We start from the raw sequence: 27,873 nt of genomic DNA, 5'->3' as shown, positions 1-27,873 counted from the left end.
AAAACCACACCAGACATGGGACTCGACACCACCCTCTATAACGGGCCTCGGCCGTGCAGCTGGGCAAAGCCATGCCCTCCTCGGGGGTCGACCAACCCTCCCCATGCCGCCCAGCCCGGCAGCTGGGGGAGAAGACATGCTCACCACGCCCTCCACTCGCTTCGGTGCAACACCTCCAGCCGACCTCTCCGGCTCCAAACAGTGCCAGAGGAGCGGGATCCTCAGGTAAGTTCCTGTTCTTGGCTCCCACCCGGGCCCCTGCCCCAGCCTCCACCCCACAATGCCCTCTGGGCTCAAGGAAGAGCTTGTTGTTGGAGTCATTTCTTCTGAGTGTGGGAGAGGAAGGGGGGGGTGTCCACGGACCCCCACGTTCCTCCCCGAGTCTCACTGAGCCTCGTCCTGAGACCATTCCGAGCAGTGGCCAGGGTCTGGGGCCGTGGCACCTGAGGGTGGTGCCAGCCTCTCTGGCTCTCCTCTTTCCAGGGGCACCTGGCCAAAGTGGGCTCTGTGCAGGCATGGGGCCAACAGGCAGCAGCTGGCATCTCTGGGGTTTCCCTAGCTAAGCCCTGCAGGACAACAACTGCTATCAACTGCTGGATGCCAGGGTGGGCGAGGGGACTGGGAGCGGGAGGCAGATCCCCCTTTTCCTCCAAGCCGGAGACCCTGGGCAGAGATTGGCTGGATTCCTGAAAGCTAAGAGTGGAGGGTGGAGTGGGGGTCGAGACTGGAGCTGGGTTGGGTGGGGGGGAGGCAGGGAGAAGGTGGCTTGGGGCCGGGGCTGGGGACCAAGCCTGTGCTTGGGAGCTGGGCAGGGGAAGAAGCTGGAGAAAGGCTGGGTTGGGGCTAGAAGCTGGGGCTGGATTAGGAGCTGGACAGTGGGGCGAGGGGGGCTGGGAATAGAACAGGGCTGGGCTGGAGGCCGGCGATGAGTTAAAAGCTGGGCTTGAATAATAGTAATAATTATTATGGTATTTGTTAAGCGCTTACTAAATGCCAGGCACCGTACTGAGTGCTGAGGTGGATACAGGCAGATTGGGTTGGACACAGTCCCTGTCCCACGTGAGTCTCGTTCCCCATTTTACAGATGAGGTAACTGAGGCACAGAGAAATTGAATGATTTGCTCAAGTTCACACAGAAGATAAGTGGCGGAGCCGGGATTAGAAACCATGACCTTCTGATTCCCAGGCCCGTGCTCTATCCGCTGTGCCGAAGCTGGGCTGGGCTGCGGTCCAGGCACCGAGGAACTGGATAATAATAACAGTAAGAATAATAATTGGGGTATTTGTTAAGCGCTGTACTAAGCGCTGGGGTGAATACAATCAAATCATTCATTCGATCATATTTATTGAGTGCTTTCTGTGTGCAGAGCACTTTACTAAGCTCTTGGGAGAGTACAACAAAAAGCAGACACATTCCCTTCCCACAGTAAGCTTACAGTCTAGAGGTGGGGGAGACAGATATCAATACAAATGAATAAAATTACAGATATGGACATAAGTGCCGTGGGGCTGGGATGGGCAAAGAGCAAAGGAAGCAAGTCAAGACGATGCAGAAGGGAGTGGGAGATGAGGAAAGCCAGGGGCTTAGTCTTATTGGAGGAGATGTGCCTTCAATAAGTCTTTGAAGGAGGGGGTCGCCGGTCAAATTTGAGGACCGTAGAAGGAGAGAAGCAAGTTGAGGTAGGAGGGGGCAAAGTTGGGTTGGTCACAGTCCCTGTCCCTCATGGGGCTCACAGTCTTCATCCCCCTTTTTTCAGATGAGGGAAATGAGGCACAGAAAAGTAAAGCCATTTGCCCATAATCACACTGCAGACAAGTGGCAGAACTGGGTTTAGAACCCAAGAACATCTGACTCCCAGGCCTGCGCTCTATCCGCTAGCCCTAGCAAAGCCCACGGCTGCTGGTGCCCACCTCCGTGTCCGTGCTCCCCTGCCCCCCCATCACACCTCCCTGTCACCCCTTCCTTCCCACTCCTGCTCTGCCCTGCCCTGCCCAGCCGGGGCCCTGCTGACCAATTGACCTGCTGACTGGCTGGATGACTGGGCCAGGGCTAGACTAGGGAGAAGCAGCATGGTGTAGTGGATAGAGCCCGAGCCTGGGAATCAGCAGCTCGTGGGTTCTAATCCCGGCTCCGCTGCTTGTCCGCTGGGTAACCTTGGGCAAGTCACTTGACTTCTCTGGGCCTAAATGACCTCATCTGTAAAATGGGGATTGGGACGGTGCCTCCCACGTGGGACAGGGACTGCGTCCAACCCAATTTGCTTATATCCACCACAGCACTCAGTGCAGTGCCTGGCACATGGCAGGCGCCTAACAAATACCATAATTATTATTATTAGGGTTGGGCTGGGGCAGAGGGCGGAGGGAATGCAACGCTGGCTGGCGGCAGGCCCCGGAGACAGACGCGGCACGTTCGGCCTTAACGAGGCGCGCGAGAGAGAGTTCAGCTATTCACCACCTGGAACAAATCTGTTGCGGCCTGTCCACCGTCACCCCGCCGCCTTCCTCCTCTCTCCCTTCCTCCTGCCAACCCCCTAGATCCGCGCCTCGAGCTAGCTCCACAGGAGTTGCGGGAAGAGGTGGGGGGCACGAGAGAGAGAATTCACACCTGGTCCCAAGTCACAGAGTATGTGGGTCGGGGTGGAATCCGAGCATAAACCCAGTGAAACCCTTCAGCACGCCCCAGGCCGGACGCATCATGCCCCGGGCCCAGCTGTCGGGGCGGCAGGACAGCAGGGGAGTGGACAACTGAGACTCTCCGCTTTCTCCTGGGAGACAGGGAGTGGGGAGGGTATGGTTGTGGGGGAGCTCCCCCGCTTCTCAATGCTGAACGGTTACCAAGAGAGACAGAGATAGAGGGAGACAGAATAATAATAATAATTGTAGTATTTCTTAAGCGCTTACTATATTCGGGCACTATTCTAAGCACTGGGGTGGATATACAAGCAAATCAGGTTGGACACAGTCCCTGTCCCATAAGGAGCTCACAGTCTTACCCCCCACACACACACCATTTTACAGATGAGGTAACAGGCATAGAGCAGTAAAGAAATAATAATAGTAATTGTGGTATTTGTTAAGCACTTATTATGTGCCAGGCAACATACTAAGTGCTGGGGTGGATACCAGCAAATCGGGTTGGACACAGTCCCTGTCCCATGTGGGAGAGGAGTGGAAGCAGAAGTAAAGAAGGACAGAGGCAGAGATGGAGAGTCAGAGGCAGAGATTATTATTATTGTGGTATCTGTTAAGCGCTTACCATGTGCCAGGCACTGTACTAAGCATCAGGGTGAATACAAGCAAACCGGGTTGGCCACGGTCCCTGTCTCACGTGGGGCTCATAGTCTCAATCCCCATTTTACAGCTGAGGCAACTGAGGCCCAGAGAAGTAAAGTGACTTATCCAAGGTGGAGGGAGACAGAGGCAGAGATGGAGAAAGATAAAGGCAGAAATGGAGACGGGGCAGAGATGGAGAAAGAATGAGGCAGAGCAGAGGAAGACAGAGACAGAGGAGGAGAAAGAGACAGCAAGAGGCAGAGGTGGAGAGGGAGAGGAACAGAGAACAGCGATGGAGGGAGACAGAGACAGAGATGGGGGAGACAGAGACAGAGGCAAAGATACCTTCATTCATTCATTTAATCATGTTTCTTGGGTGCTTACTGTGTGCAGAGCACTGTACCAAGCGCTTGGAAAGTACAATTCAGATGCAGCGTGGCTCAGTGGAAAGAGCACAGGTTTGGGAGTCAGAGGTCATGGGTTCTAATCCTGGCCCTGCCACTTGTCGGCTGTGTGAATTTGGGCAAGTCACTTAACTTCTCTATGCCTCAGGTACCTCATCTGTAAAATGGGGATGAAGACTGTGAGCCCCACGTGGGACAATCTGATTTCCTTCTATCTACCCCAGCACTTAGAACAGTGCTTGGCACATAGTGAGCGCTTAACAAGTGTCATTACTATTATTAATAAAGATGAGAAGGGCTCACAATGGGCTCACAGTCTAGAAGGGAGGAGACAGACCTCAAAACAAATAAACTTCTCACTCTCCATCACCTTGCCCCGTCCTACCTCTCCTCCCTTCTCTCTTTCTACCGCCCAGCCCGCACGCTCCGCTCCTCTGCCGCCCACCTCTTCGCCGTACCCCGTTCTCTCCTATCCCGCCGTCGACCCTCGGGCCACGTCCTCCCGCGGTCCCGTAACGCCCTCCCTCCTCACCTCTGCCAAACTCATTCTCTTCCCCTCTTCAGAACCCTACTTACAGCTCACCTCCTCCAAGAGGCCTTCCCAGACTGAGCTTCCCTTCTCCCTCTACTCCCTCTACCGCCCCCCTTCACCTCCCTGCAACTAAACCCTCTTTTGCCCCCATTTCCCTCCGCTCTTCCCCCATCCCTTCCCATCCCCTCAGCACTGTACTCGTCTGCTCAACTGTATATATTTTCATCACCCTATTTATTTTGTTAATGAAATGTACATCGCCTTGATTCTATTTATTTGCTATTGTTGTAATGAGATGTTCATCCCCTCGATTCTATTTATGCTATTGTCTTGTCTGTCCGTCTCCCCCGATTAGCCCGTCAAAGGGCAGGGGCCGTCTCTATCTGTTACCGATTTGTACATTCCAAGCGCTTAGTCCAGTGCTCTGCACATAGTAAGCGCTCAATAAATACTATTGAATGAATGAAGAAGGAGAGAGCTGGGAGCCTGAGAGCGGTAGTAAAGATCGGGAGGCTGCTGCTGGGGAGGGGAAGGGTGTCCCACCGGACCAGAGGGAGCCCTCGCCGCTCCCCGGGGCTGGCGGGCCGGACAGGGGCGGGGCCGGTTCCGGTTGTCCGTTTGCCTCGGCGGCGGCGACGACCCTGGAAAGTCCCTAAGGATCGAAGGGCTGCCGGGCCCCTCCCCCGGTCCCCAGCCCCGGGAAGCGGGGGAGGTTTAGTGGGGAGGGGGCTGAGGACGGACCGATGGAAGGGCGGACATCTGGACCTGCGGGCAGGGTTGGCCCCGGAGCCCAGGAGAGGAGAGCCGTCCGCTCCTCCGCCTTGGGCATCCCGGGCCCAGCTCCGACCCGCCAGATGCCACGCTGGCCGCTCCGACGGGAGGGGACTTCCAGCCACCCAGAACCCGGGGGTCGCCCCGCCCCCACAAAATAGTCCCCCCTCCCCCTTTCCCGTGGCACAACCCCCAGCTCCACCCCTCGGGACAGACTCCTGATGACACCCTGAAAACAGTCCTCCTCCTCCTTTGGCTCCTCTTCCACCACCTCCTCCTCCTCCTCTTCTTCTTCCTCCTCCACCGTTCATTCATTCAGTCATTCAATCGCATTTACTGAGCGCTTACTGTGTGCAGAGCACTGTACTAAGCGCTTGGAAAGTACAATTCAGCAACAGAGACGATCCCTGCCCACAACGGGCTCACAGCCTAGAAGGGGGGAGACAGACCTCAAAACGAATAAACAGGCATCAATAGCACCAGTAAAAATAAATAGAATCAGCTGGATGCACATCAGAACAAGTGAACAGGCGTTAATATAAATAAATAGAATTATAGATAGGTACATAGATACGCAAGTGCTGTGGGGTGGGGAGGGGAGTAGAGCAAAGGGGCTGAGTCGGGGCGATGGGGGAGGAGTTGAGGAAAAGGGGGGCTTAGTCTGGGAAGGCCTCCTGGAGGAGGTGAGCCTTCAGTAGGGCTTTGAAGGGGAGAAGTCCTCCTCATCCTTCTCACCCCTTCTCCTTTCCCCTTGTCCTCCTCCTCCTACTTCTTGACCTTCTCCTCCTCCTTCTCCTCTCCCCCCCTTCTCCTCCCCCTTCTCCTTTTCCTCCTCGCTTCTTCTTCTTCCTCTCTTCTTCCTCCTCCTCCTCTTCTCCCCCTTCTCCTCATCCACCAACTTCTCTTCTTCCTCCTCCATCTCCTGCTCCTCCTTGTCCCCCTCCCCCCTTCTCCTCTCCTTCTCCCTCCTCTCCTTTCCCTCCCCTTCTTCCTCCCTCCTGTCCCCATCCTCCTCTCCTTCTCCCCCTGTCCCCCCCTTGGGGCTGGGGGATGAGATGAAAGCGATGATGAAGGTCTGAACGTGTCTGTGTGTGTTCCAACAGCAAGCCTGCCCCGGACTGCAGGGAGGTGGGGAGGACCCGTCCGGGCCGGCTGCCGGGCGCCTGGAGCCGAGGTGACGGAACAGGCCCGGCCCCGTGCCCCAAACCGGTTTCTAACACCCCAGATGCCTCTCCGGCAACCGCAGATCCCGAGCTCCCGGTGGGAGGACTACGGTCTCCAGGCGGGAGGGCCGTGGACTCCCAGTGAATGTGCTCAGAGGCGGGGGTTTGGACTGGAGCCCGCCAGAGCCATGAAGCGATGTGGTCTAGTGGTTAGAGCACGGGCCTGGAAGTCAGAAGGACTAATAGCGCTCTGCCACTAGTCGGCTGTGTGAACACAGACAAGTCACTTCACTTCTCCCTGCCTCAGTTTCCTTGGCTATAAAACAGGGATTAAGACTGAGAACCCCATGTGGGACAAGGACTGTGTCCAACCCAATTTGCTCGTATTCATCCCTGTGCTTGGTACAGTTCCTGGCACATAGTAGGTGCTTAACAAATGCCACAAGTATTAATTATTATTTATTCCCCAGTGTGCTCCTCACCAGAAACACTGAGGACAGAGAGGCTCAGGTTGTGGGGGCCGGGGGGTGTCTAGGAGGGGAGAGGGAATCACCTTGCCAGGGAGGGGGCAACAACAGCTAGAAGGGCTGGCAGGGAGTCCCAATTTGCAGGTCTTTCTGGCCCTGTTCAAATCCTGGGGTGAGTGAGCCTGGAGTCCAGCCCCAGTAGCTAATAATAATAATAATAGTACTGGTTAAGTGCTTACTAAATGCCAAGCACTGTTCTAAGCACTGGGGTGAATACAAATTAATCAGGCGGGACACAGTCCCTGTCCCACAAGGGTCTCCCAGTCTTAATCCCCATTTTATAGGTGCGGGAACTGAGGCCCAGAGAAGTGAAATAATAATTGTAGTATTTAAGTGCCTACTATGTACCAAGCACTGTTCTAAGAGCTGGGGTAAATACAAGGTGATCAGATTGTCCCCTGTGGAGCTCAATGTCCATTTTACAGATGAAGTAATTGAGACACAGAGAAGTTAAGTGGCTTGCTCAAGGTCGCACAGCAGACAAATGGCAAAACTGGGATTAGAATCCACGACCTGATTCCCAAGCCTGTGCTCTTGCCACTAGGCCAGGCTACTTCTCCTGAAATGTGAAATGACTTGTCCAAGGTCACAGAGCAGACACATGGTGGAGCCGGGATTACAGTCCAGGTCCTTCTGACTCCCAGGCCCATATTCTATCCACCGAGCCACAATTGTGAATCCCACTAGGGACAGAGAACTTGTTTAATTCCCATCTGTGTATTTCTCCCAGAGGTTATCGCAGTGCTCTGAACACAGTAAGTGCTTAATTAAAAATCTGATTACCACTATTATGGTCTTTGTAAAGCGCTGTTCTAAGCACTGGGGTAGATACAATATTACAGTGGCTTCATCCCCACAGTCAGACTCCTGGAGTCAGTGACCCCCGTTACCTCTGTGGACTCAGCTGGCCAAATGGGGGAGGTGGGTGAGTCTTATCCCATCCAGTTGCCTCTGCTTCTTCACCTGCGCATGGACCCTGCGGACAGAGGAGTTTTTTGGTGGCTTTTTTTTTTTTTTATGATATTTGTCAAGAGCTTATTACAGGCCAGGTGCTGTACTGGGTGCTGGGTTAGATACAAGCTAATCAGGTTGAACGCAGTCGATGTCCCACATGGGGCTCCCAGTCTTAATTGTCATTTTACAGGTGAGGTAACCGAGGCACAGAAAAGTGAAGTGACTTGTCAAGGTCACACAGCGGACATGTGGCAGAACCAGAATTAGAACCCAGTTCCTGCCGACTCCCAGGCCTGTGCTCTTTCTACAGGCCTGAGATGGGGGAGGGAGGGGCTGCCTGCCTGTCTTGGGGGGTGGGCATGTCTCTGGTGGAAGGATGGGGACTCCCAGAAGAGGATCTGGGACCACAGAGGTGATCTTCAGGGGCGCTGAGTGCGGGGGTGGAGGAGGGGTGGGGGTGGGTCGCCTGGCTTTGTCAGGCCGGCGGGATGCCAGGCGGGCGTCCGGGCCCCAGGGGCCAGCTCTGATCCAGGGTGGCCACGATCAAAGACGGGGTTTGGGATCAAAGGGTACGGGGAGCCAGCTGGCCGGCCGGCCCGACGCTGGGTGGGACCAGAGCGAAGCGGGCACGGTGCCGGGCTGGGCCGGGGGCGGCGGCGGCGGCGGAGAGCCTGTAGGTTGGCACGCTGGGCCACTGGGGAAACGGAGACCGGAGATGTCCACGCCGCCCCCGCCCTGGTTGGAGAGGGGAGGCGGAGGTGAAGTCAGACTGCAGTCCTGTTCCAAGCGGCGCCTGGGGCGGCGACTTCTAAACACGATGTTTCCACTGAGGCAAAATGCTTCCATTGAGGGAAGATTTCAGTTCCAGGTCAAGGACCTCTGCTCCTGCCCACTCCCCCTGGCTCCCACCGATGGTCGGGGGAGAGGGAGGAGAGGGGACGGAGCTCGGGTTTGAGATCCTTGAAGGCCGGGGGTGCAGAATTCTAAACTGGATCCTTGGGGAAGGGAAGGGTCGGACTCATTCAATCGTTCATTCATTCAGGCATATTTATTGAGCGCTTACTATGTGCAGAGGACTGTACTAAGCGCTTGGAAGAGTACGGTATGAAAATCAACACACATTCACCGCCCACAACGAGCTTACAGTTTAGAGGGGGACAGAGACATTGATATGAGTAAATAAATTACGGATATGGACACAAGTGCTGTGGGGCTGGGAGGTGGGGGATGAATTGAGGGAGCAAGTCAGGGCCACACAGAAGTAAGAGGGAGAGGTGGGTTGTGGATTAAGGTCCAAAGCAGCATGATGATGATGTTGGTATTTGTTAAGCCCTTACTATGTGCAGAGCACTGTTCTAAGCGCTGGGGCAGATACAGGGTAATCAGTTTGTCCCATGTGAGGCTCACAGATAATCTCCATTTTACAGATGAGGTCACTGAGGCACAGAGAAGTTAAGTGACTTGCCACAGTCACACAGCTGACAAGTGGCAAAGCCGGGAGTTGAACCCATGACCTCTGATTCTGAAGCCCACGCTCTTTTCACTGAGCCACCGAGCACAGGCCTGGGACTCAGAAGAACCTGGGTTCTAATCCTGGCTCCGCCACTTGTCTGCTGTGGGACCTTGGGCAAGTCACTTCTCTTTGCCTCGGTCACCTCAGCTGTAAAATGGGGATGAAGACTGTGAGCCCCATGCGGTACATGGACTGTGACCAACCTGATTAGCTTGGTTCTACCCTAGCGCTTAGTACAGTGCCAGGCACAAAGTAAATGCTTAACAAATTCCATTAAAAAAAGGGTCCCTTGGGGGCGTTGGGGGAGGCAAGACCATGGATGGAAGTTGAGAGTAAACTCCTTGAGGGCAAGAATCGTGTCTTCTACTTCTGGTAAACATTCCCAAGCTCTCAGAACAGCCCTTTGCACATAGTAGGTGCTCAGTAAATACATTTAATTGCTAGATTGAAGGGGTTACTGAGAAGGAGCGTGGCCTAATGGAAAGAACACGGGACTGTGTCCAACCTGATTAACTTGTATCCCCAGCTCTTAGAATAGTGCTTGACACACGGTAGACGCTTGACAGATATTATAATTATTGTTACTTGTTAGTATTACTTGACATTATTATTATTCTCACTTCTCCCCCAGTCCCACAGCACTTAGTTACATATACCTAATTTATTTATTTTGCCTGCCTCTAGACTGTAAACTCGTCGTGGGCAGGGAGCTTCTTTCATTCATTCAATCGTACTCATTGAGCGCTTACTGTGGGCAGAGCTCTGTACTAAGCGCTTGGGAGAATACAATACAACAACAGATACATTCCCTGCCCAGAAGGAGCTTACAGTTTGGAGTGGGGGAGACAGACATCATTACAAATAAATAAATTACGGATCTGTACATACGTGCTGTCGGGGGGTGCGGGGAAGCAAAGGAAGCAAATCAGGGTGACGCAGAAGGGAGCGGGATAAGAGGAAAGCAGGGGCTTAGTCTGGGAAGACCTCTTGGAGGAGACTCTGCCCTATTGTACTCTCCCAAGTGCCTAGTACAGGGGTCCGCACATAGTAAGGGGTCAATAAATACCATTGATTGATTGAGCATAGCGGAGTAGATAGAGCATGGGCCTGGGAATCAGAAGGTCGTGAGTTCCAATGCCGCCAATTGCCTGCTGTGGGACCTTGGGCAAGTCACTTCACTTCTCTGGGTCTCATCTGTTAAAATGGGGATTGAGACTGCGAGCCCCGTGTGGGACAGGGACTGTGTCCAATCCAATTCGCTTGTACAGGGCCTGGCACATAGTAAGTGCTTAACAAATACTATTATTATCATTATTTATTTATACTGAGGTCTGTTTATTTGTACTGATGTCTGTCTCCCCCCATCTAGACTGTGAGCTTGTTGTAGGCCGGGATTATCACTCTTTACTGCTGTTTTGCACCTTCCCAAGTGCTTAGTACAGTGCTCTGCCCACAGTAAGTCGTCAATAAATATGATTGAAAGAAGGAATGAACGAATGAATGATGTCTGCCTCCCACCCTATAGGCTGTGAGGTCATCGTGGGCAGGGACTGTCACTTTTTACTGATGTATTGTGCCTTACCAAGCGCTTAGTACAGCGTGGCTCAGTGCAAAGAGGCCGGGTTTAGGAGTCAGAGGTCACGGGATCTATTCCCGGCTCCGCCACCTGTCAGCTGGGTGACTTTGGGCATGTCACTGCACTTCTCGATGCCTCAGTTCCCTCATCTGTAAAACGGGGATGAAGACTGTGATCCCCACGTGGGACAACCTGATGACTCCGTCTCTCCCCCAGCGCTTAGAACAGTGCCCGGCACAGAAGAAGCGCTTAACAAATGCCAACATTATTATTATTATTATTATTATGACCGTATTCTGTCCCCAGTAAGCGCTTAATAAATGCAACTGAAGGATGATGATGATGTTGCCGAATTGCCCATTCCAAGCGCTTAGTATAGTGCTCTGCACCTGGTAGCGCTCAAGAAAGGCTATTCAATATGATGATTATTAGTGGAAAGAGCACAGGCTTGGGCGTCAGAGGTCCGGGTTCGAATCCCCGCTCTGCCACTTGTCAGCCGTGTGACTGTGGGCAAGTCACTTCACTTCTCTGTGCCTCAGTTCCCTCATCTGTGAAACGGGGATTAGCTGTGAGCCTCACGTGGAACAACCTGATGACCCTGTGTAGGGGAAGCAGCGTGGCTCAGCAGAAAGAGCCCGGGCTTGGGAGTCAGAGATCATGGGTTCGAATCCCACCTCCGCCCCTTGTCGGCCGGGTGACTTTGGGCAGGTCACTTCACTTCTCGGGGCCTCAGTTCCCTCATGCGTAAAACGGGGATTAAGATTGTGAGCTTCACGTGGGACAACCTGATGACCCTGTATCTCCCCCAGCGCTTAGAACGCTAGTAAGCGTTTCACAAATACCAACTTTTTTTTTTCCCCTCTGGGCCTCAGTTGCCTCATCGGGAAAACGGGGATGGAGACTGGGAGCCCCACGGGGGCCAACCTGCTGACCTTGCATCCACCCCCGCGCTCAGAGGAGTGCTCGGCACATGGTAAGGGCTTAACGAATCCCAACATTATTATGATTATTCAACCTCGCCCGCCCCTCCTGCACCTCTCCCGCGCCAGATCACGCCCCTCCCCGCCTTTTTCCCCCCTCCCGGTGATGCGGGGGGGGGGGCCGGGGACGAGGCCCCCTTCCTCCTCGGCCAATCAGGGGGTCGACGCAGGGCCCGCCCTCGCTCCCCATTGGGCCGGGGCTCCGGGCAGGGCTCCGGGCGGGGCCTGGGAGAGCGGGATTAATCCGGTCCTTCCGCCCTCCCTCCCTCCCTCCCTCCCGGGGCTACGGCGCGCGGGACCGGTCCTCGCCAGCTCCCCGCCGCCGCTCCTCCCGGGAGAAGAGGTCCTTCCCCAGGCGCGACGATGGAGGCCGGCCCGGACAAGGGTCCCTCCAACGGGGAGGCGGCCCGCAACGGCGAGGTCCCCCGGGGCGGGGCCGGGGACGAGACCGGGCGTCGGGGGCCGTGGGCCCGGCGGATCCGCCGCTGCCTGCGCGGGAACCTGCTGGTGGTGCTGACGGTGTCCGGCGTGCTGGCCGGAGCGGCCCTGGGGCTGGGCGTCCAGCGGCTGCCGGCGCTCGGCCGGGCCCAGGTCCTCGCCTTCTCCTTCCCCGGGGAGCTGCTGCTGCGGCTGCTGAAGATGATCATCCTGCCCCTCGTGGTCTGCAGCCTGGTCGGGGGCGCCGCCAGCCTGGACCCCGCCGCCCTGGGCCGCCTGGGGGGCTGGGCCATGCTCTTCTTCCTCCTCACCACGCTGCTGTCCTCCGCCGTCGGGGTCTGCCTGGCCTTCATCATCCAGCCCGGGGTCGGCGGCGGGGTCGCCCCGGCCGCCGGGGAGACGGGGCTGCCCGAGACCAAGGAGGTGGTGGACTCCTTCTTGGACCTCATCAGGTGGGGCCGGCCGGGCCGGGGGGGGCTCCGGGGCCACCCCGCCGCCGAGGGCCACGTGTCTCCGCCTCGGCCTTCCGCGGAATCGCGGGGATAAACGTTTCAGTCGTTTTCTCCAGCGCTTACCGCGCACGGGAAAGTACGGTGCGACCAGAAGCGGTGACAGTCCCCGCCCGCCGCGCCGGCATTTCCCGCCCTCAGCCCTCCTCTCCTCCCACCTCTTCTGCGCCGCTCGGACTCGCTCCTTCATTCGTCCCCACGGCGCCTTCGTATATTTCTGAAATTTACTTCTCTCTGTTCATGCCCGGCCCCGGACTGCGAGTTTGTCGTGGGCAGGACTGTGCCGGTTGTTATGATGGACTGTCCCCAGCGCCTAGTCCAGTGCTTCGCACGCAGTAGGCAGCATGGCAGAGCACGGGCCCGGGAGTCGGAAAGTCGTCATGGGTTCTAATCCCGGCGCCGCCACTCGTGACCTTGGGCGAGTCGCTTCTGGGCCTCGGTTATCTCATCTGTGAAATGGGGACCGTGAGCCCCACATGGGACGGGGGCTGTGTCCAACCCGCGTAGCTCGTGCCCGTCCCAGCGCTCGGCGCAGGGCCTGGCACGTAGTAAGCGCTTCACGGATGCCATAATTATTGTAATTAATAACAGGATTGCCATCAGAGAGGGGGAGTGAAGGAGCGGACCTTGCCGCCCACCCCCGGGGGCCCGGTGTGAGGTTATCCCGGGCCGGGTCGGGAAACCCTCGCCCTCCCCCCGCTCCAGCCTCCGTCTTGGGCCGCCGAAGTCGGGCCGGCTGACTCAGTGGTCTTTCCGTGATGACACGAGCCCCAGGCGCTAGGAAAAAGTGTCTCGGCTTCCGCTGCCCCGGGGCTGGCAGGGGGGCAGCCCGGGGCGGGACGGGCAAGGGTCCGCGGGGACCGGGCTTCGGACCCGGAGGCTCCGTCCTCCCCGGGGGCCGCGCTCGGTCCGGGTCGGAGGATCGGGTTCTCCCCGCCCACCGGGGCCCGGAGGAGCTGATGCAACGGGGCCCTGGGGTGGGCTAAGCGGCGGGGAGGGCGGGGCCGGATTGGCACCCCGCCCCTCGGCGGCTGGGAAGCCCCCTAGATGTGGGGGCGAGGACTGGACACCCCCCCCCCCCCCGTTATTCGACTCCTTCTCTGGAGCTCTTGGGGATCCCCGGGTTCCGGGAGGGAGCCGGGCCCCCCGCCCTAACCCTGCGGAGTGGTGGGGGGCGTCTCAAATGCACCTCGAGCCCATCCCGGATGGGGGTTGCCGGGGACCGGGACCAGTCCGAGCCGGCTGGGACAAGTTCTCCCCTTGGGTCACGAGGCCCGGGAACGTCCTTGAAGCCCTGCCCGCTGCTGCCCTCCCCCTCACGACCTCCCCCCGGCAGGGAAGGTGGGGGTGGGGTTGGGGGGTGACATCCCTCCTATCTGACCCCTCCGGTCTCTTGATTGTGTCTGCAGGAACATCTTCCCCTCCAACCTGGTCTCCGCTGCCTTCCGCTCGGTGAGTCTGGGCAGTGGGTGGGTGGGCCGGGCTGGGGGATGGGGCCGGCTCGCATCCCGTCCCCGCTGACCACCCCTATGTCTCCCTCCTCTCCCCCCAGTACGCCACCAGCTACATAAACGTGACCATCCAGCGGAACCTCAGCACACAGCTCGGTGAGGTGGACGGGACCTGGGAGAAGGTGGGTGTTTTCTGCCCTGGCCGGGGGGTGGGAAGTATAATTGGGGTCTTGGGGTCCGACCTGTTGAGTCTCTTACGTGTCTGTGTCTCTGTGAGCGAGTCCTGCCGGTTTACCCCGCCTCCTGCTTCCTAGGTGCCTACGGGGATAAAAGTTGAGGGTGTGTATGTATGTGTAAATATATGTGCGTGGCCTACTCCGAGCCACCCTCCCCGTTTCCCAAGTGCCTGTGGGTGCAGAGGCGGAGAGCGTGTGTGCAAATATATGTGCGTATCCTGTTCTGAGCTGCCCTCCCTCCTGTTTCCCAAGTGCCCAGGGGCACAGATGTAGAGGGGGATAATAATTAATGATTACCGTGGCGTTCGTTAAGCGCTTACTGTGTGCGGGGCCTTGGACTAAGCGCTGGGGTAGATGCCAGTAGATAGGGTTGGACACAGTCCCTGTCCCATATGGGACTCACAGTCTCAAACCCCATTTTACAGATGAGGTAACTGAGGCACCGAGAAGTAAAGTGGCTTGCCCAAGGTCAAACAAGATAAGTGGCAGATCCGGGATTAGAACCCATGACCTTCTGACTCCCAGGCCTGTCCCCCTATCCACCCAGCCAAACTACTTCTCGTGTGGGTGTGTGTGTTCATATGCACTGCTCTGAGCCACCTTCCCTCCCGTTTCCTAAATGCCCAAGGAGCTCAGAGGTGTGTGTGTATATAATAATAATAATAATAATAATAATGTTGGTATTTGTTAAGCGCTTACTATGGGCCGAGCACCGTTCTAAGCGCCGGGATAGATACGGGGTTATCAGGTCGTCCCACGTGGGGCTCAGTCTTAATCCCCATTTTACCGATGAGGTAACTGAGGCCCAGAGAAGTGAAGTGACTTGCCCAAAGTCAAACAGCTGAGAAGAGGAGGAGCTAGGATTAGAACCCGCGACCTCCGACTCCCAAGCTCGTGCTCTTTCCACTAAGCCACGCTGTTTCTCTGTATGTGTGTACGCACGTGCGCGCTCTGCTCTAAGCCACCTTCCCTCCTTCTGTCCTGTTTCCCAGGTGCCAGTGGGCGCGGAGGTGGAAGGCATGAACATCCTGGGCCTGGTGGTCTTCGCCATTGTGTTTGGCGTGGCCCTGCGCAAGCTGGGCCCGGAGGGGGAGCTGCTCATCCGTTTCTTCAACTCCTTCAATGAGGCCACCATGGTGCTGGTGTCCTGGATCATGTGGTAGGCGGCAACGGCTGGGGAGGGCCCTCGGGGTGGCCGGGGGCGGGCAGGTGGGCCAGTGGGAGGCCCCCCCCCGATCTGTCCGGTTCAGCCCCCACGGCCCCGGGCGGGCCGACTCGCAGACAAAGGCCTCGGCCCTGCCCCGCTCTCACCCTGCGAGGCCCAGGACCTTTCCCGGGGCTGACGAGAGCACCCCTCGCCCCCAGGTACGCACCCTTGGGCATCATGTTCCTGGTGGCGGGCAAGATCGTGGAGATGGAAGACGTGGGCAAGCTGTTTGCCAGCCTGGGCAAGTACATCTGCTGTTGCGTGGTGGGCCACATGGTGCACGGGTTGGTCCTGCTGCCGCTCATCTACTTCATCTTCACACGCAAGAATCCCTACCGCTTCCTGTTGGGTACCATCCCTGCCCTGGCCACCGCCTTTGGGACTTCCTCCAGGTACACGGGGGCAGGGGGTCGGTGGGCCCCAGGGCGCCGCTTCATACTGTGGGGGCCGTCGGGCCTGGACTTGAGGCTGGTGGTCTGGCGCTCCGAGCCGGGGGCCGGGTCCGTTGTGGGGTGACGGGGTCGTCGATCCGTCAGCAGTATCGGTTGAGCGGCTAAGCGCCAGTACCGATTGAACCGCCGCCCCGTGTAGTACGTGGCGGGGAGAGGCGGGGTGGGCGGCCAGGGGTCTGGAAGTACGAGGCTGTGGGAGGGAGCTGACCCCCACCCCCTGCCACCACTCGCCACCCTCAGCTCGGCCACACTGCCCCTGATGATGAAGTGCGTGGAGGAGAACAACGGGGTGTCGAAGCACATCAGCCGTTTCATCCTGCCCATCGGGGCCACCGTGAACATGGATGGGGCCGCCCTCTTCCAGTGCGTGGCCGCGGTCTTCATCGCCCAGCTCAACAGTCGCCCGCTTGACTTCATCCAGGTCATCACCATCTTGTGAGTGATGGAGGCCGAGGACCGGGGGTCATCCTTTCCCCGGTATCGGACATCTCTGGGGCGGGAGGATAGCTAAAGTCCACCCCGCTCCTCCGGTCGAGGCAGGGCGGTGTCTGTCCCTGGCCCGCCTTCCACTAGAGTGATGCAGAGAACAGCCTCCTTGCTGACCTCCCTGTCTCCTGTCTCCACTCCAGTCCATTTGTCACTCTGCTGCCCAGATCATTTTTCTACCAAAAGTGTTCAGTCTGTGTTTCCCCGCTCTTCGAGAGCCTCCAGTGGTGGCCCACCCACCTCGGCATCAAACAGAAACTCCTCACCACTGGCTGTAAAGCAGTCACTTTGCCCCCTCCTACCTCACCTCACTACTCTCCCACAACTCAGCCTGCACACTTTGTTCTTGCAATGCTAACCTTCTCGTTGTACCTAGATCTCCTCTATCTCACCACCCACTTCGCACCTCAGGCCTGGAACTTCCTCTCTCCTCATATCCGATAATTACTCTCCCCCCTTCAAAGCCTTATTGAAGGTACATCTCTTCCAAGAGCCCTTTCCTGATTAATCCCTCCTTTCCTCTTCTCCCATTCCCCGTACGTCACCTTGACTTGCGTCCTTTATTCTTCTCCCACTAAAACCCACAGCACTCATGTCCATATCTGTAATTTATTTATATTAAGGTCTGTCTTCCCCTCCAAGACTGTAAGCTCGCTGTGGGCGGGGAATGTATCTTTGTTATTGTACGGTGTACACAGTAAGTGCCTAAATATGATTGACTGGGTGGGGGCCCAAAGGAGGGGAGCCTAGATCTCCCTTCCCACCTAATCACGGAGAGCTCTCTGGAGAGAGGGAGTAAAGGCGTCCGGTGTGAGCATCTTCCCTTCTCCCCAGGGTCACGGCCACCGCGTCCAGCGTGGGGGCAGCGGGCATCCCGGCCGGAGGGGTCCTCACCCTGGCCATCATCCTGGAGGCAGTCAGCCTGCCAACCAATGACATCTCCCTCATCCTGGCCGTGGACTGGCTCGTGTAGGTGCCGCGCGGCTGGGTGGGGGCGTGGGGGCGAGGGCGCCGAGGGGACCGGGGGGCCCCGTCCAGCGCTCCCCTATGTCGACGCTTCGTGTATCCACAGTGACCGGACGTGCACCATCATCAACGTGGAGGGGGACGCGTTCGGTGCCGGCCTGCTGCAGAGTTACGTGGACCGCATGGAGGCCGCCGCCCCGTCCCTCGAGCTGGCCGAGGTCAAGACGGAAGCTCCGGCCCCTACCCCGCTGGAGGAGGATCACCTCCTCCCGAAGACCCTCCCCACTGACAAGGAATCGGTCATGTAGTCACCCCCGGGGCAGTCGGGGCCTCGGACACTGGGATGGACCGCTGCTGGGGCCATGGCGGCCTTCCGCCCCCTCTCCCCACTGGACCCCCTTGACCCTCCAGGGACTCCAGGGACCCCCCCCCCCCACAACAACCAGCCCCGTGGGCCGGGCCCTGCTGCCGGAGGGCTGGGGCCCAGGGATGGGCTGAGAGCGACCTCGAACCCTGCCCTGCCCACCCCCAGTGCCCATGTGTACGCGTGGTTGTGGGGGTGGTGCGTGCCCTTCCTGTCTTCCTCCAGCCCAGAGGCAGGGGCACAGGTGTGTGTGAGTGTGCGTGTGTCTGTGTGTTTAGGTACGTGCCCGTCGGTGTGTGTTTTTTGTCCCCTTCTACTGCCCTTTGGGCCACAGGGGTCTGGGATGGCCCCCAAACGTGTCCAGAGAGGATATGTGTAATTTAATTGACTGTTCATGGTGACAATAAAGAAGTAGGATTGTGCACGTCCCTGTGGTTTTTTTTTTTTGGTTTTGCGGGGTGCACGGGGATGCTGCCAGAAGGGGCCCCTCCCCCTCCAGGTGCAGCCGGCAGCGGAGTCGCAGAAGTGCAGGCTGCCTGACTCCTGCTCCTTCCCGTCAGTTCTGGCTCTGTCCGGCCCAGGCCGGTAAGGGGTCTACGATGGCACGCAGTCCTGGCACCGACTGCTCCGGGCAAAGGCCTCGGGCTTGGTCCGCCCTGGCGCCCGGCCAGCCTGCTGGACCCTATCCCTGCCCTCTGAGGCCTCCAGAGAATAACTGTGGTATTAGTTAAACGCTTACCATGTGCCTGCCACTGTACTAAGCTCCGGGCAGTGGCGTAGCTTAGTGGACAGCACGGGCCTGGGAGTCGAAAGGACCTGGGTTCTGATCCTGGCTCTTCGACTTGTTTGCCATGTGACCTTGGGCAAGTCAGTTAAATTCCGTGCCTATTACCTCATCTGTTAAAGGGGGATAGAGACTGTAAACCCCACGTGGGACCAGGGACCGTGTCCAACCCGATTTGCTCGTATCCACCCCAGCGCTTAGGACGGTGCCTCACACGCAGTAAACACTTGACAGATACCATAACTGTCATGTCCCGCTGCAGCGTGGCTCAGCGGAAGGAGCCCGGGCTTGGGAGTCAGAGGTCGTGGATTCTAAACCCGGCTCCGCCGCTTGCCAGCTGTGTGACAAAAGTCACTTCACTTCTCTGGGCCTCAGTTACCTCATCTGTAAAATGGGGATTAAAACTGTGAGCCCCACGTGGGACAACCTGATCATCTTGTATCCCCCCCCCAGTGCTTAGAACAGTGCTTCACACATAGCGCTTAAATACTACCCTCGTCACTTCTCTGGGCCTCTATTACCTCATTTGTAAAAAGTGGGGATTAGGAATGCGAGCCCCAGGTGGGAAAGGGATTGTATCCAACCTGATTAACTTGTACTTACGAACAGTGCTTAGAACAGTGCTTGGCACACAGTTGGCACACAACAGGGGCCATTATTATTAGAGAAGCAGCGTGGCTCAGTGGAAAGAGCCCGGGCTTGGGAGTCAGAGGGCATGGGTTTGAATCCCAGCTCTGCAGCTTGCCAGCTGTGTGACTTTGGGCAAGTCACTTAACTTCTCTGGGCCTCAGTTCCCTCATCTGTAAAATGGGGCTAAAGACTGTGAGCCCCACGTGGGACAACCTGATCACCTTGTATCCCCCAGCGCTTAGAACAGTGCTTTGCACATAGTAAGCGCTTACCAAATACCACCATTTATTTTTATTTTTATTATTAGAGCTGGAAGTGGGCGCCCTCTCCTGGTAGTGTGTGCTGGGGGGGGGGAGGCAGGAGGCAGGTTTGGACCCGCGATCAGGAGGGCCCCTCCTCCGCCGCAGACCGAGGCGGGGACCGGACGGGCAGCAGCAAGGCGACAGTCCTTTATTGGGACGGACCCGGGGCCTCCGGCCCGGCTGACGGTTCGGTCGCATCCCGCCGGCGGGGCGGGAGTGGTTCAGGCCTCCCCCTCCAGCCTCCGGCGGGCCGGGTTGGGGTACTCGGGCTTCTCGATGGCCCCCTCACCGAACTTGAGCTCCAGGAAGTGGCGGTAGTTGTTGGGGGCCCGGGCCACGAAGCCGGCGAAGCGCAGCGGCACGAGCGGGCGCAGGAAGTGCTCGGGGAACTCGACGTCCTGCCGGTGGCCCAGCCACGTGTCCTTGGTCATGACCCCGTCGCGGGGATAGAAGGGCCACAGGTCGACGTGCAGGTGGTTGTGCTCGCTGTACTGCACGCGGAAGAAGTCGCCCTCGACGGCCTTCTCCCAGACGAAGCCGCGCTCGTCCACCACGGAGCCCGCCTCGGCCCCACGGAGCAGCTCGCAGCCGGCCACGTCCTCCAGGTAGATGCCCAGGTCCACGTCGTAGTCCCAGGGGATGATGTCCCCGAGGCGGGCGGCGCCCAACAGGCTGCCGCCCTCTAGCCAGTAGCGCACCCCGGCGGCCTCCAGCACGCCGGCCACGTGGCGGGCCGTCTCGCGCAGCGCCCGCAGGCAGCAGGGCGGCGTCCAGCGGCCCCGGTAGAGGTAGTCGGGCGTGTCGTCCAGCACGGTGCCAAAGCAGCGCGGCGTCTCCTTGGAGCAGCCGAACCACTCGCGCCGTCCGTCGTCCCAGTCCACCCGCTTGACGCCCAGCTCCCGCAGCAGCCGCTCCCGCCGCGACCGGCCCAGCCGCTCGGCCTTCCAGCGGGCGTGGGCCGAGGACAGGGGCGGCCGCCGGGCCGGGGCGAAGGGCAGGTCCAGCAGCCGCACGGCCCAGCCGCGGGCCGCCGTCTGCAGGAAGAGGCTGGAGCCCAGGGGCCGGGCGAGCGGGGCCGCCAGGGCGAAGAGGTCTCGGGCGCGGAGCAGCACGACGGCGGGACCCCCGTCCAGGGCGGCGCACAGCGGCGGGGCCGGCGCCGGGCCGTAGCGGGCCGTCCACTCGCGCACGCTGATGTTCAGGGCCAGGCAGCGCGGGGGCGGGCCCACCGGGGCGGCCACCAGCCGGGCCCCGTCCTCGCCCTCGCCCTCCAGCGCCGCCGCCATGCGGGCCAGCTGGCGCGGGGCGTCGGCCCGGACGCCGTCGGGCACCAGCGCCACGAAGGGGGTGGCCACGTGGGTCTCGGGACGCACGGCCGGGCCGTCCAGGGTGGGGTCCAGCAGCAGGAGGCGCACGCCGGGCCCGGCCGGCAGGGCCAGTGGCGGGTAGGGCGGGGCGTCGGCCACCACCAGCACGGGCTGGGCCGGGTCGTGGCGCAGGAAGGAGGCCGCCGTCTCGGCCACGGCGTTGTCAAAGTCCTCGAACTCGCGGATGAGCACGGTCACGGCGGGGCCCACAGCCGAAGGGCGCGGGGGGCCGCCGCGGCGGGGGGGACCCGGGGGCCGTCGGCCGCGCTGCTGCTGCTGCAGCCACGACACGTACAGCAGGACCAGCAGGTTCAGGAGGATGGCGGCCGCCAGCACCGTCTGGCAGCAGGACAGCCTCATGGTCCCGGCCCGGGGGAGGGGGCTGGGGGCCTCCCGCCGGAGGAGGGGGCGGGGGGAGGGGGCGGGGGGAGGGGGCGGGGGACGTCGGCGAGGGGTGCGGCGGGTGGCGGGCCGGACCGGAGCCTGGGTGGCTTAATGGATAGGAGCGCAGACCTGGGAATCGGAAGGACCTGCGTTCTAATCCCGGCTCCGCCACACATCTGCTGTGTGACCTCGGGCGAGTCACGTCACTTCTCTGGACTTCAGTTCCCTCGTCTGTAAAATAGGGTGAAGACTGTGAGTCCCGCGTGGGACAGGGACTGTGTCCGACCTGATAAACCTGTATCTACCCCGGCGCTTAGAACGGTGCTTGGCACGTGGCCGTTATCGGGCAGGGATGGTCTCCGTTGCCGAATTGTACATTCCAAGTGCTTAGTACAGTGTTCCGCACATGGTTAAGCTCTCAATAAACAGTGCTGAATGAACACAGTGGAGTCCCCTCCACTCTACCGAGACTGCTCTCTCTAAGGTCACCCATGACCTCCTTCTTGCCAAATCCAATGGCTCCTACTCCATTCTGATCCTCCTTGACCTCTCTGCTGCCTTTGACACTGTCGACCATCCCCTCCTCCTCCATACCTTATCTCACCTTGGCTTCACGGACTCTGTCCTCTCCTGGTTCTCCTCTTACCTCTCTGGCCGATCATTCTCGGTCTCCTACGCTGGAGCCTCCTCCCCCTCCCATCCTTTAACCGTTGGAGTTCCTCAAGGGTCAGTTCTTGGCCCTCTTCTGTTCTCCATTTACACTCACTCCCTCGGTGAACTCATCCGCTCTCACGGCTTTGACTACCATCTCTACACAGATGACACGCAGATCTACATCTCCGCCCCTGTCCTCTCCCCCTCCCTTCAGGCTCGCATCTCCTCCTGCCTCCGGGACGTCTCCACCTGGATGTCGGCCCGCCACCTAAAACTCAACATGAGCAAGACTGAGCTCCTCATCTTCCCTCCCAAGCCCGGTCCGCTCCCAGACTTCTCCATCACCGTGGATGGCACGACCGTCCTTCCCGTCCCGCAGGCCCGCAATCTCGGTGTCATCCTTGACTCGTCCCTCTCGTTCACCCCACACATCCTATCCGTTACCGAGACCTGCCGGTTTCACCTCTACAATATCGCCAAGATCCGCCCTTTCCTCTCCACCCAAACGGCTACCTTACTATTACGGGCGCTCGTTATATCCCGGCTAGACTACCGTGTCAGCCTTCTCTCTGACCTCCTTTCCTCCTCTCTCGCCCCGCTCCGGTCTATTCTTCACTCCGCTGCCCGGCTCATCTTCCCGCAGAAACGATCTGGGCGTGTCACTCCCCTTCTTAAACAACTCCAGTGGTTGCCTATCGACCTCCGCTCCAAACAAAAACTCCTCACTCTAGGCTTCGAGGCTCTCCATCACCTTGCCCCTTCCTACCTCTCCTCCCTTCTCTCTTTCTACCGCCCACCCCGCATGCTCCGCTCCTCCGCCGCCCGCCTCCTCGCCGTCCCTCGGTCTCGCCTATCCCGCCGTCGACCCCCGGGTCACGTCCTCCCGCGGTCCTGGAACGCCCTCCCTCCTCACCTCCGCCAAACTGATTCTCTTTCCCTCTTCAAAACCTTACTTAAAAATCACCTCCTCCAAGAGGCCTTCCCAGACTGAGCTCCTCTTCCCCCTCTACTCCCTCTGCCATCCCCCCTTTACCTCTCCGCAGGTAAAGCCTCATTTTCCCCTTTTCCCTCTGCTCCTCCACCTCTCCCTTCCCATCCCCACAGCACTGTACTCGTCCACTCAACTGTATATATTTTCGTTACCCTATTTATTTTGTTAATGAATTGTACATCGCCTCGATTCTATTTAGTTGCCATTGTTTTTACGAGATGTTCTTCCCCTTGACGCTGTTTAGTGCCATTGTTCTTGTCTGTCCGTCTCCCCCGATTAGACCGTAAGCCCGTCAAACGGCAGGGACTGTCTCTATCTGTTGCCGACTTGTTCATCCCAAGCGCTTAGTACAGTGCTCTGCACATAGTAAGCGCTCAATAAATACTATTGAATGAATGAATGAACACAGCAAGTGCTTAACAAGTACCATAATTGTGATCAGCCTGGAACCCGACAGCCGAAGCGGGGGCCCTCGGACCGCCCTTAGGTCCAGCCCCCTGCCTCCAAGCAGACCCTCAGCCCAGTCACAAGATCGCAATCCATGGCTCCAGTGGGCTCCGCCTCAGCCCCCGCTTCTTCTTTTCCTTAACGATATTCGTGGCACACTTACTACGTGCCAGGCACTGTTCTGAGCGCTGGGGTAGATCCAAGCTAATCAGGTTGGCCACAGTCCACGTCCCACACGGGGCTCACGGTCTTCATCCCAGTTTATTATGGGCAGGGAGCCCGTCTACTAATTCTGTTGTGCTCGCCCAAGCGCTAAGTATGGTGCTCTGCACGTAATGAGCACTCACTAAATATCCCCGATTGACAGATTTACAGATGAGGAAACTGAGGCACGGAAAAGTTAAATGACCTACCCTAGGTCAAGCAGCAGACAGGCGGCCAAGCCGGGACTAGAGCTCAGTTCCTTCTGACATCCGGGCCCAGTCTCTCCGCGGGGCCAGGCTGGCTTCCCTCGCTTGGTTCCGCGTCCACGCCGGTGGGGATCGATCTCCCTTGGGTCCAACCCATCTCCCTCCACAGAGGAAGCGCGTCTGTGGGCCGGGATGTTCCCCAGGGGGCGAGGACGGAGAGCCGCGCTCGGCCCAGGCTCAGGCCCGGGTCTCGGTCTCCCGAGGGGCCGGACCTCGGCTCTCCGGGATCCCTCACCGTTCCCGGGATGGGCCTGTTCCCGGGCAGACGGTGCCATCTGCAGGCTGCGGCGGGCCCGGCCCGTGCTCCCGGCCAGAGTCCCTCCCTGCGACCTTCAGTGCTCCACGTTGGGTGGAATAATAATAATAATATTAGTGGTATTTATTATTATTAAGCGCTTACTATCTGCCAGGCACCGGACTAAGCGCTGGGTAGATACAAGCTAACCGAGTTGGACACAGTCCCCGTCCCCATGGAGGCCCCACAGTCTTAATCATCTCCATTTGACAGATGAGGGAACTGAGGTACAGAAAAGCGAAGTGACTTGCCCAAAGGCACACAGCAGACAAGTGGCCGAGCCGGGATTAGAACCCAGGTCCTTCTGACTACCAAGACCGAGCTCCATCCACTAGGCCACGCTGCTTCCTGTCCTTCACCTCTCCCTAACGGGAGCTACCAAGGGCCACGCTCTGCACCTGAAAGTGCTCCACCCCGGGCCTGTGGTGTGACCTTGGGGAAGTCACAACTTCTCTGTGCCTCTGTTTCCTCAACTGTAAAATGGGCAGCGTGGCTCAGTGGAAAGAGCACGGGCTTGGGAGTCAGAGGTCATGGGTTCTAACCCTGACTCTGTCACTTGTCAGCTGTGTGACTCTGGGCAGGTCACTTAACTTCTCTGGGCCTCAGTTACCTCATCTGTAAAATGGGGATTAAAACCGTGAGGCCCACTTGGGACAACCTGATCACCTTGTATCTCCCCCAGTGCTTAGAAGAGTGCTTTGCACATAGCAAGCGCTTAACAAATACCACTGGACTGTGAGTCCCATGTGGGAGAGGGACTGTATCTGACCTAAGTGACATGTATCTACCCCAGTGCTTAGGACAGCATTTGACACATAGCGCTTAAACAAGTACCATAAAAAACAAAAAAAAACAGGTCGCTTTACTTGTGCTCTCTCCCCAAAGCTCCAATCATACAAAGCCTCAGTTTTCTCATCTGTAAAATGGGGATTAAACTCTACTTCTTCCGACTAAGATTGTGAGCCCCATGAGGGATTTTAGTTCTAAAACCAGCCCTACTACTCGTCTGCTGTGGAACCTTGGGCAGGACACTTAACTTTTCTGTGCCTCAGGTACCTCACCTGTAAAACGGGGATTAAGACGGTGAGCCCTAGGTGGAACAGGGACTGCGTCCAACCTGTTGAGCCGGTATCCACCCCAGCGTTTAGAACAGCGCTTGACGCATAGTAAGCGCTTAACAGATACTATTATCGTCATTATTATTATTGAGACCCCGGCGGGTCCAGGCTTCCTGCCGCGGTTTCTCCCCCCCGTTCCTTCCTGCTGCCCTCCTTTTCCTCCTCCTCTCTGGATTCCAGCCCTGGGAACTATCTGCCGGACACCCAAGGGGCAGAGAGGGGACCGGGCTAGGTCCAGCCCCGTCCAGGAGCCACTAGTCCGGCGGTGAGAGGGTAGGCCGGCTCCTGCCCTTGACCCACGGGGCTGGCGCAGTGGAAACACCTACCTGCCGACAGCCGACGAGAAGTTACTTCCTCAGGGTCCGTCGGCTCCTCTCACCTGTGCTGCCCTGGGAGACACAAGTCCATACTGTTAGTTGGGTTCAGTGCCTACCACTTGGGGCAAAGCCCTCCCCCGACCCTCCGGACCCCAGACCCGTTTCCCACCGACCGGGCCCTGGTTTCCCACTGCAAACGGCCGAGCCCTGGTGCGAGGGGCAGCGGGGCAGGACCCCCGGACTCCGGGGAGAGGTTGGAGGTTTCGGCGGCCCCCTTAGAGGGGGCTTGCGGTCTCTTTCCAGGCATCGTCGGGACCTCACCGTGTGCCCCCCCAAAAAAAGGAGGGGTGGGGGTGTCGCGGAAAGCGTTACTCTGGTAACCTCCCCCTCCCTCGCCCCCTTCCGACCTGTAGTAAGCATTGTGGCTCAGTGGAAAGAGCCCGGGCTTGGGAGACAGAGGTCATGGGTTCAAATCCCAGCTCTGCCACTTGTCAGCTGTGTGACTATGGGCAAGTCACTTCTCTGTGCCTCAGTTCCCTCATCTAGAAAATGGGGATTAACTGTAAGCCTCACGTGGGACAACCTGATTACCCTGTATAATAATAATGTTGGTATTTGTTAAGCACTTACTATGTGCACAGCACTGTTCTAAGCGCTGGGGTAGATACAGGGTCATCAGATGGTCCCACATGGGGCTCACATTTTTTAAACCCCATTTTTACAGATGAGGGAACTGAGGCCTAGAGAAATGACTTGCCCACAGTCCCACAGCTGACGAGTGGGATTCGAACCCATGACGTAACTCCCTAGCCCGGGATCTTTCCAATGAGCCACGCTGCTTCTGACCTCAGCGCTTCGAACAGTGCTCTGCACCTAGTCAGTGCTTAACCAAAACCAACATTATGTAGTAATGAAGCAGCGTGGCTTAGTGGAAAGAGCACGGGCTTGGGAGTCAGAGGACATGAGTTCTAATCCCGACTCTGCCACTTGTCTGCTGTGTGACCTTGGGCAAGTCACTTCACTTCTCTGGGCCTCAGTTACCTCCTCTGCAAAAATGGGGATTAAAAAAAAATGAGCCCCATGTGGGGCAATCTGATGACCCTGTATCTCCCCCTGCGCTTAGAACAGTGCTCTGCACATAGTAATCGCTTAACGAATACCATAATTATTATGGTATTAGAGAAGCAGCGTGGCTCAGCGGAAAGAGCCCGGGCTTGGGAGTCAGAGGTCATGAGTTTGAATCCCGGCTCTGCCACTTGTCAGCTGTGTGACTTTGGGCAAGTCACTTCACTTCTCTGGGCCTCAGTTCCCTCATCCGTAAAAGGGGGATTGACTGTGAGCCTCACAAGGGACCACCCGATGACCCTGTATCTCCCCCAGCGCTTAGAGCAGTGCTCTGCACACAGTAAGCACTTAACAAATACCACAATTATCATGGTATTAGAGACCACTTGTCAGCTATGTGACTCTGGACAAGTCACTTCACTTCTCTGGGCCTCAATTCCCTCATCCGTAAAATGGGGATGAACTGTGAGCCTCACGTGGGACCCCCCGATGACCCTGTATCCCCCCCAGCGCTTAGAACAGGGCTCTGCACACAGTAAGCGCTTAACAAATACCACAATTATCATGGTATTAGAGACCACTTGTCAGCTGTGTGACTCTGGGCAAGTCACTTCACTTCTCTGGGCCTCATTTCCCTCATCCGTAAAATGGAGATTAACTGTGAGCCTCACGATCGACCACCCGATGACCCTGTATCCCCCCCCCCCAGCGCTTAGAACAGTGCTCTGCACACAGTAAGCGCTTAACAAATACCGTAATTATCATGGTATTAGAGACCACTTGTCAGCTGTGTGACTCTGGGCAAGTCACTTCACTTCTCTGGGCCTCAATTCCCTCATCCGTAAAATGGAGATTAACTGTGAGCCTCACGTGGGACCCCCCGATGACCCTGTATCCCCCCCAGCGCTTAGAACAGTGCTCTGCACACAGAAAGCGCTTAACAAATACCATCATTATTATTAGTAGTAGTACCGCCTTCGCTGGGGGGGGGGGGGAAAGGAAGACGGACGGCGTTACCATAGCAACGCCGGCAGCCTCGCACCTCCCGGGGGCCGCAGATGGCGGGGGAACGAAGCCCAGGTCGGGTTTTGTAGCAACGGGGCTACGGAGGGGGTGCTCGGAGACTTCTTTAATGGGGCGGGGGGGTGGGGGGGGGTCCGAAAGGGTGCGGGAGGGGAGCGCGGGGCGTGTGAGGGAGCGTGAGGCGGCGGCGGCCATTTTGGAGGGCCGGCTATGTGGCAGGA

The 27,873-nt window shown here is 58.1% G+C and overlaps 2 protein-coding genes and 1 long non-coding RNA gene across 3 annotated transcripts; 1 reads left to right on the top strand and 2 right to left on the bottom strand.

The window, feature by feature from the left end:
• The first annotated feature begins 11,955 nt into the window (after nt 1-11,955).
• Nucleotides 11,956-18,229, top strand: SLC1A5 (solute carrier family 1 member 5). Its single transcript, XM_029065256.2, has 8 exons — nt 11,956-12,586; nt 14,053-14,095; nt 14,196-14,276; nt 15,323-15,489; nt 15,696-15,929; nt 16,230-16,424; nt 17,310-17,444; nt 17,548-18,229. The coding sequence occupies exons 1-8, from the start codon at nt 12,060-12,062 to the stop codon at nt 17,747-17,749; spliced, it is 1,584 nt and encodes a 527-aa protein (XP_028921089.1). The 5' UTR covers nt 11,956-12,059; the 3' UTR covers nt 17,750-18,229.
• Nucleotides 18,230-19,646: 1,417 nt separating this feature from the next.
• On the bottom strand, nt 19,647-21,284 carry LOC100083058 (fukutin related protein). Its single transcript, XM_001513607.3, has one exon. It carries the CDS (start codon nt 21,246-21,248, stop codon nt 19,743-19,745), a length of 1,506 nt encoding a protein of 501 aa, XP_001513657.2. The 5' UTR covers nt 21,249-21,284; the 3' UTR covers nt 19,647-19,742.
• Nucleotides 21,285-21,463: 179 nt separating this feature from the next.
• On the bottom strand, nt 21,464-27,766 carry LOC114812138. Its single transcript, XR_003759772.2, has 3 exons — nt 27,647-27,766; nt 25,574-25,636; nt 21,464-21,503 (listed from the first exon to the last, which is right to left on the bottom strand). It is a non-coding gene; the product is annotated as an uncharacterized LOC114812138 (long non-coding RNA).
• Nucleotides 27,767-27,873: the final 107 nt, after the last annotated feature.

This window comes from Ornithorhynchus anatinus, chromosome 5, assembly GCF_004115215.2.
Source record: "Ornithorhynchus anatinus isolate Pmale09 chromosome 5, mOrnAna1.pri.v4, whole genome shotgun sequence".
Classification (NCBI taxonomy): domain Eukaryota; kingdom Metazoa; phylum Chordata; class Mammalia; order Monotremata; family Ornithorhynchidae; genus Ornithorhynchus; species Ornithorhynchus anatinus.
Note: the sequence above shows the minus strand (reverse complement) of the source record. Positions and strands in the feature narration are given on the sequence as shown.